Source organism: Gossypium hirsutum, chromosome A12 (genome assembly GCF_007990345.1).
Source record: "Gossypium hirsutum isolate 1008001.06 chromosome A12, Gossypium_hirsutum_v2.1, whole genome shotgun sequence".
NCBI lineage: Eukaryota > Viridiplantae > Streptophyta > Magnoliopsida > Malvales > Malvaceae > Gossypium > Gossypium hirsutum.
In genome coordinates this window covers 108020015-108029381 of record NC_053435.1, presented here as the reverse complement: position 1 = coordinate 108029381, position 9367 = coordinate 108020015, and the positions used below count along the sequence as shown (strand labels likewise).

Sequence of the window (9367 nt, the reverse complement as noted above, 5' to 3'; positions counted from 1 at the left end):
TGAGCAACTCTAAATCCATAAATGCAACCATAAAACAATGTTAATGAAAACTTTGGCAGTTCATTTCATTCGAAGCAAATAAATAAAGAAAAAATATATATCGTTGACCTTAAAAATCATATCTTTGAACATCATGCTTCGTCCCCACCCCTAAAGAACAAGTCGAAGAACAATCGGCCATCTCATGAATCGCATCTGTAGAAACGTAGTGTTGCACCACCAACACCGATGAATGCAACGCAAAGTTCGACGATACTAAAGTATCGCCGATTGCCCCTAATTCCGGGCAACTTCCCCAGTCCGACAGTCCTTCAGTCACCGGAGATATTTCCCCTTGTCGTCTTCCTATTATGTACAAATCAAAAAAGTCTTCACCCAATGATCTGATAGCTGCTATTATTTCTTCTCCATTGTGAACGACCATTTCTGTATAATTTATACCGATATTGCTCATCAATTTGTCTTTGAAATCTTCTATATGTTCATCGTCGACCCGTCGTTCACGGTTGACACTAACGTCATGGCTTAAATCCATTGCTTTTTCACCCGGGACAAACCTAGCCACCGTTAAACAAACATCAGGGTGACCAGCCATCCTCCATGCGTAAGCCAATGCCTCTCGGTCGTCAGGTCCACCGATAAATAACATCGCGATTTGTCGAGCAAAGTTGCGGGGGAATTTCTCTTGTGAGTCGAACATTTTCGACCCTATGCCACGGTCGACTATCATCGCTACCGAACATGGCGCGTTCGTCAACACGTTCATGTTAACATTAGAAAAATTCGAGTTCCCATTCCCCATCCTACCATCACCTTTCACTTCCTTATGGAACGGTAATATTATAAGGTTAACACTTTTATCCTCAGCTAAGCTACATATATCAACATGCATGGTAGCGTAAGGCGATATAACCGACATCGTTTGGACCGCCACCGCGTTGTTGGTTTTCTCCAAATTCTCGAACGCACGGATGATATTTGCCGTTTCGTTTTTCGAGTGGTTATTATACCGACCTTCGTCATTGTTATTATCGTCATGCACGATGAGCATCGTGGTTGTGGATCGTTTCGATAGTTCAATTAGATGGATAGCAAAGACGGAGAGTGGTGAATCATTGGTGCCATTTGAAAGGTGAAGGACACTAATGGTTCCCATTACATTACGCATGGAATGGACACATGCAAGGATACGTATCTCCGTGTCTGGTTCCGATCCTTTGATGCTCCGATTCATGTGTCTCGTGATTTTCTTCGTCGACTTGTTGGCTAATGCGATTATGGGTTCTATTAAACATGACATTACCAGTAGCGTAAGAACCATCAATGGAAATGACTGGTTGTTTAGAGCCTGATAAGAAAGATGAAGTCACAAATGTAAATATTTGTTTTTGTTCAATAAGGTTAAATTACTGTCATGATCCCTCTACTACACTTACATTATGGATTTAATCATTATACTTTCATTTAAAAATTTTAGTTTAATTGTTAGCATGGTTAAATTTTTTCTACTAAATTCATTGATATGACACTCGTTTAATAGTTACGTAATAAAAAATGATGTTAGACTTAAATTTAAGAGTAGGGTATATAAAGTAAAAGGACTAAATTCTCAGAATAAAAGTAAGATATTAAATTTTAAAAATACGAAGATTGTAAGTAATTTGATTCCTCTAATTTTATAATGTTATTAATTAATTCAAATAGTTAAATATTTCTAAATATTTTATTAAAATGTTAATACATATTTTACTTAAAAACACCATTTCTAACTCATAATACCATATAAATTTTTTTTTTGTCTGGCTTTTTTTTATAGTCACAAATGACCTCATCTATTTTATGAAATGAATCTAATTGTGTTTGAGCTGAAATGATATTCAAATAAAGCCCTCCCAATCAAGCTTAGCTCTGGGGGCTGTTTAAGAGACTAGCCGCCCAAGGCCCAAGGTTGAAAGAGGCCCCCAAAAAATATTTTTTTCAACTTTTTATGTAAAAAAAATTTCAGACTAAAAAAAATTAATGAAATACCTAGGCTTTTCAAATTTTACCATTAATGCTTCATTTCCTGTGGCCCCAACAAAATTTCAGCTTCTATTGTATTACATTTTATAATTTTTTTAAAAAGGGGCTTAATTTATTATTTCGCCTAGGACTTCAAAAATGTTAAGAATGGGCATACTCCCAACAACAATAACTCCAAAATAAAAAACTGATTTTAGTTAGAATACTTATACCAAGGTTCAAATTGGGAAAACCCCTTGATAGGGATGAGCAAAATTCGATTCGATTCAATTCAAAAAAATCGAAAAAAAATCGATTTTTGAATTATTCGAATTGAGTTAATTGAGTCAATTAGAATTGTTTTTCGAATTTCTAATTAGAATCAAGTTGAGTTTTCAAATTCAAATAATTTGAATAAACCTAATATTAAACTACCCCACCTCTACCCCCACAACCCCCCTCCCTTTCTCTTCAACTTTTTTTTTTAACTTTCCCTCCCCTTTTACTCCCAAAAATCAAAATCTTCCAAGAATCTTTTATTTCTCCCCCTTTACCCCAAAAATCAAAATCCTCTTATTCTTTTTTAATTAGATATTTTTATTTGTTCACTTCAATCTTTCTTCGTATGATTATTTTTAAAAACTTTAAAGAAAAATATTTTTAAAAATTACATAAAAATAAAAAACACCAAAGCCATTTTTTAATTTAACTCGAACAAATATATTCGATTAGATTTCAATTCCATTTCACTCAACTCGATTTGAGAAAATTTCAAATCGAGTTAGGATGATAAAATAGGATTCGTAAACTCGATTATCTTGAAATTTTTTCATTTGATTCGATCGAACACTCACCCCTACCCCTTATCGTAAATATATATAAGGACTAAAGTCTAGATTTAAATTTAATAGGTGATCAAAACTATAATTTCACCAATCCAAAAACTATTGGCGATGAAAAAGAAGAGAGTACCTTTATGTCTCGGCCTGTATTGAGGACGATGAGAGCCAACACACCTTTAGTATTCATAAGCAAACCCAGAACCAGACTGTCCATTGTCGACATCTTGTAATGCAATGAAATAAAGAACACACTAGCAACCTTTGCAACCCAAGACATGACAACAACAATCACTACCATTTCCCATGGTGTATTTTGAAACATATACCACAAGTCAGACCGTAATCCACTGATCAAAAAGAACAAAGGCATCAATATTCCAGTGACAACATCCTGAAGCCTCTCTAAAATCTTGGTTCTAACAGTGTCATCGTGTGGCAAAATAGCTCCAAACATGAAAGCACCCACAATAGAATGTGAGCCACAAGCATCGGTTGTCAACCCACAGAACAAAATCCCGGCCATAATGAACCAAACATGGGTGTCACTAATGATTTCGCCTCTCGAGGTACGATCGATTAGCCAAGCAACGGTGGGACGGAGAGCGAATATAGATATGAGGATGAAAATGCCTGTAGAGAGTACAGCGTTGTATTTTTGGCCGTTGAAGATTGATATTGCCATTATAAGGAGGAACCATGTGAATAAATCGCTGATAATGGCGGAACACATGGCTATTTTGCCGATGTTTGTACGGAGGAGCTTGAGATCGGCGAGGATTTTTGTTAGGTCCGGGAAGTTGGTTGATGTTAACGCGATGGCCCAAAACATTGAACCCCTACTGTCGAAATGGTCGGATTTTGTTACGGCCATAAAATATAAGCCGAAGCCGAAAAGAAGTGGGAAAATAATCCCGGCGGCAGCGATACTTACTACTTGAGATCCAGCTTGCATGATAAGCGTAAATTCCATCTCTAATCCAACCAAAAACATGTAATATGTCAAAGCCAAGTTAGCAAATGTCTCTAACACCAATGTTGTTTTGTGAGGGAAGATGTACTTTCTCGAGAATGAGGTATCGGCAAGCATCGTGGGGCCTAACAACACCCCACACTGCATGGAAACCACCATAATTAGTACATTATACATAGATGCATGCATGCATAATTATGTATATACTGACAGGCGGAAAGCCAGAAAATTGTTTTTAGGGTGAGAAATAATACTAATTTTTTAAAAGGGTAAATAGGGGTAAAGTAAGAAAATTTATCCAAGAGGTTGTAATTAAGTTATATATCTTTACAATACCATTTTAATAATTTATGTTTTTATAATTTTTAAAATGATTAAATCAAAATTTTATATTTTTTTGGTATAAATATAATTTTACTATTACTAATTTAAAAATTTATAAATTATAAAGAAACTAAAAGAGAAAATTTTCTATTTTAGGGATCAACTACCAGCCCCAATTTATGCCCTGTATACTAACATATGATCTCATAAAAATTGAAGGAATCACGAAGAGAAATTTCCATTTTCTTTGAGGGTAAAGACCCCTATCTTGGCCCTTGTATAGGGAATTCAGAGGGGTAAACAGGGGTTATATAGAGAAATTTTCATTTGAAAGGGTCCGTCTTCACCCCTATATAGAGAGCCAAATCCAGAGGGGTAGACACTCGACAGGGCCCCAAAAGGAAAAATTACCTTTTGATCCCCTAAAACATGATAAAATTTAAAATTAATTTAGCAAAATTACAATTTAACCTGCTTCAAATGAAAAGATTTCTATATAACATTATACTAACTTATGGTTTCATAAAAGTTGAAGGGATTATGTAGACAATTTTCCATTTGGGAGGTTGGTCTTCGCCCCTATATCCAGAGACAAATCCAGAGGGGAGGGCACTTCAAATGTGAAAATCACATTTTAGTACTCTTATATATAATAGAATTAAAAATTAATATACGAAAAAATCATAGTTTTAAACCCTTCAAAAATGAAAAGATTTCAATTTAATCCCTTTAACAACGATGAAAATAATAAATCTAACATAAAATAAAATTTCCCTTTAACCCAAAAAAAATTATAATTCAATTTCAACCGGATTTGATATATATTATACTTACGAGGATGTGAGCCACGATCGGAGGCTGACGTAAGGATTTGAGGATGAGCAAGAGAATCCGATCAACAAAAAGGACAACAAAAAGTTGGGTTAACAAGAAAGGAAGGGAAGTATTCAAAGAGCTATGATCTCGCCATAAAGGATCATGGCCGTTCTTTTTTATGAAATAACATGCTTCGATGATATCATCTGTTTTCTTTATGATATAGTGATCGTCGGAGGCGTTCATGTTGTTGACGCCGGCGACGATGGAAATATAAAAATTCAGCAGCTAACGAGCTGCCCTAGAAAAAAAAATTATTCGAAGAGAAATTAAAAAAGATGTTAATATAATTAATTGACGGTTTGCCGTTATATTTGGTATTTGCTAGCTGTTTTTACATTGTGATTTTGTTGGTTTGGTTTACGTGTACAACAACTATTTCATTTTAATTTTTGTTAATCACAAAACTGTATTCCCCTGTCTAATTAGGGTAAATTAATCATTAATCACTAAATTATGGGTATATTTTTATTTTGATCATTTAACTATTTAAAAGTTTTTATTTAAGTCACTGGCTGTTAAAATTAATGCTATAAGCTTTTTCTGTTCACACTGCCTGCACCAATCAAAAGCTTTTTTTTTTCTTATCTTCTGTAGTTTAATTTATTTTTATGAAACAGATTTTGACGTCATGAATCTGTGAATCAAAATTTAAAGAGCTTTTTTTTCCAATCTCCAACTCTGACCTTCAAACCAATTTGGATCTAAGGTATGCTCTTTTACTCATCAATGAATATTGATCCACCGTATTAATTTGTTGAATCGTCACTTGGAGTTCGTTGGTGGAACTTTTTTTAAAAATAAACTTAACAACCTAGACTTAAATAATTTTTTTTGAATAATTCAATGACCAAATTGTAACATTTTTTAATTAAATGACCAAAACTAAAACTTACCCATAATTTAGTGGATAATGGTGTAGTTTACCCTATATATAAATATTTTTCATTTGGGTTAAAATATGTCATAAGCCCGTATATTTTTTGAAAATTTAAAATTTAGTCCTTGTACTTTAATTTTCAGAAATTTAGTCATTCTACTTTTCATATTTCAAAATTTAAGTCCAAATGTTAACAATGTTAATTTTTTAGCGTTATACCTCATTTAAATTAAATTAAAAGTTTGGGGACTAAAATGATAAATTTTTAATGAATAACAATGACATTGGATTTACTTTAATTACGTGGAAAATCAAAATTTAAAAGAAAAATTCATATCAACTTGCCATTTGTGATTTTAATGGGGTGATCAAATGACTGAATTATGTAACGTGCGTGTCTAAATTGTAAATTTTTTTGAGTGCCTAAAATAAATAAAAAATTATAATTGAGTGACTATCTGTGCAATTTACCCTTAATAATTTGATTTTTAAGTAGTTGTTTTTAGAAAATAGTTTTTTTTTTAAGTTTGAGAATTGGATAAACTAAAAATAAATATTTTTTTATAAAAAAATTAAAATACATAATTATCATTATATGTTTATTTTATTTTAATGAATTAGGATTTTTGTATTTTCATCAATTAACTTGATGTCAAACTCAAACGATGAATTAATATACAGAATAAATAAGTACCAAATTTAGATATTAAAAATATTATGTTTAATTTTGTAAATATATATTATGCGAAGGAAGGCGGTGAAATTTATCTGGGTAGTTTGATGAAACATCTCAATGGTTTTCACTGAGATTTATTTATGGGTATCAATTATCCTCCATCAAAGGAAGTGATTTCACCCGAAATACAAGTATTACATCGACGAAAGAGTTCGGCCCAATTATCGGCCCAAAAGTTGACACCTAAATGGGTCTCTCTAAGCCTAAAATCGCCACCACCACAAGGCCCAATATCAATTCATGAAAGTATTTTTTAGTAGAATATTAATAAAACATTAATTTTTTAATAATTTTGACGTGAAAATTCATTTAACAGTAGAAGATTATTTTTAAAAAAATATAAAATACATGTGAATTGCCGGGTAGGTTGTTATTTTTAAAATTTTAATATTTTAGTCGATATTTCTATTTAAAAATAAGAATTTTATATTTTTTTAAAAGATTAGTGATCAAATTCAATTTTTTTTAAGATTGAGAGTTGAATTTAATTAGAATAAAAACTAAATTTAGAGACAGATATAAATTGGGGGTAAATTTTATAGCATACATGCATGTTTAAATGGGAGGCCTGCACATTTCAAATATTTGACTTCCATTATTATTATTTTAATTTAAAAGGAAAAAAGAAATTTGTGTTGTGGCAGTACCACATTGAATATAGACATTTTGGTTTGTAATATTAATATTTCACCAAGTGCACGTGGCATTGGAGAAATCGATGGGCATATATTATATTGATTTTAGTTCACTTTCAATCATTACCAACATAGTATTAACTTTTTTTTTAACTATAATAATTGATTGTATTTTAACTCGACCGATATGATGAGTATTATTATCAATGTAAAAAGACGTAAATTTGAGTGTGCTGAAATGTATTATTTTTCTATTTATGAATTGTAAAGAAATTATGAGTAGTTTTAGGTATTAAATTAAAAAGAACAAATCTAGCCAAAATTTATAATAAAATTATTAAAAAATTTAAAAAATACAGTATTTGTTTATTTTGAATTAATGCAATTCACGTTAGGGTTAATTAATTATAGAGTAGACAAAAACAGAGATGGATACAACGTTATCACTTTTTAATTATTCTTTTCCTTACATTAAGCCACCGACGACACCTTTCAATTTTTCCACCAAATTAAAGAAGAAAAAGAACAATCAACTTTGAATTATTCTTAACTTCACAACTTTAATTATGAACTAGAATGAAAGTCATGCAAAGTTCGAATAAACAATATTCAAAATATAATCAAATAAAATATACGCATGCAAGGATGAAGTCGGAAATTTTTTGAGACAAAAATAAATAAAAATATAATTTCATTATTTTAATAGTTTACATTTTTAAAATTTTAAAAAAATTAAATCGAATTATTATCATTTTTAGGAGTAAAAATATAATTTTACCATTATTAATTAAAATTTTATAAATTTATAAATAAATCTAAATAAAAAAATTCATTTTAAAAGGATCGAAACCCCTACCAATATCCTTAGCAAGCAACTAATGTCTAATCTTAAATTAATATGAAAATAAAATAATAATAATAATAATAAAGTAATAAAGCAAAGCTAGTTAGCACTAATAATAATTTTCTTTTAAGATCCCACCACGAATAAATAAATAAAATCTTAAACTCAGGCGCTAAATTATTTGTGTACATAATATATAAACTTAAGATGATGCTATGTCAATAATTGTGTTAATAATTTATGAAAATTTGATCAAATTAAATTTTTATGTATAAATTTATACAAAATCAAAATTTATGTATAAAATTACACATTAAACTAAAATTTGTATATAAATTTGAGATTTATCCATAAAATAAAATAAAATAAATAATTTCAAGGCCGTTCGATTATATCATGTAGTAAACGATTGAACCTAACAGGTGTCTATTTCATTAGAGCCATTGTTTGTCACGTGGCGTAGCTTGCGTCATGAGTCAACGGTTTTGATCCATAAATTTTAAATATTGAGTTCTAATATATATTATTAATAATATTATATGTGGGTTCTAATTATGTGTGAGTTTAATTTAATTAATTTAATTTATTAATTTTATTTAGTCGATCAAATAATTTAGTACTTGTGATTATTTCGTCATATATTTATATTTTAATTGTACTTATCACACTTTCAAAAAAAAAACCGTGCCATTTAAAAATTATATTTTCGTGCTACCACTTTAAAAATTTGTAATTATTATTCTTAAAACACACTTTAAAAACCTAATTATATAAGATAAATATTAAAGTTATATATGAATTTTAATTTCACGTATGAATCTTGATTTGGTACAATATAATTATATACATAAAAATTTAATTATGGTATATGTTATTATACATATGTTTAAAGAAATAAATAAATCAATTTATTTTTATATTATATAAGCATAAATATTTGGATATGCATACGTAAACATAAAATGATTTTACCGTAATTGAATGAAATCAATATTTTTTTTATAAAATTATACAAAATTAAAATTCATATATAATATTATATATTGGATCAATAGTCATGTGTATATATATAGGTTTAATTTTTATCCCTTTTTATTATTTAAAAATATCATTTCATGTATATAATTATCGTAAGCTAAACTAATTTTATAAAATAAAATTAATTTTAATATAAAATACAAAGAAAATTTCGTGGAATCGATATGTAATAAAATTTTTTTACCTATATATTTATGGATAATTTATTATCTGATCAATAT

General features: G+C 29.6%; 1 protein-coding gene across 1 annotated transcript; it reads right to left on the bottom strand.

The window, feature by feature from the left end:
• LOC107930980 (cation/H(+) antiporter 23, chloroplastic) lies at positions 1 to 5294 on the bottom strand. The gene is made up of 3 exons (XM_016862758.2): positions 4972 to 5294; positions 2974 to 3954; positions 1 to 1348 (listed from the first exon to the last, which is right to left on the bottom strand). The coding sequence occupies exons 1-3, from the start codon at positions 5197 to 5199 to the stop codon at positions 110 to 112; spliced, it is 2448 nt and encodes an 815-aa protein (XP_016718247.1). The 5' UTR covers positions 5200 to 5294; the 3' UTR covers positions 1 to 109.
• Positions 5295 to 9367: the final 4073 nt, after the last annotated feature.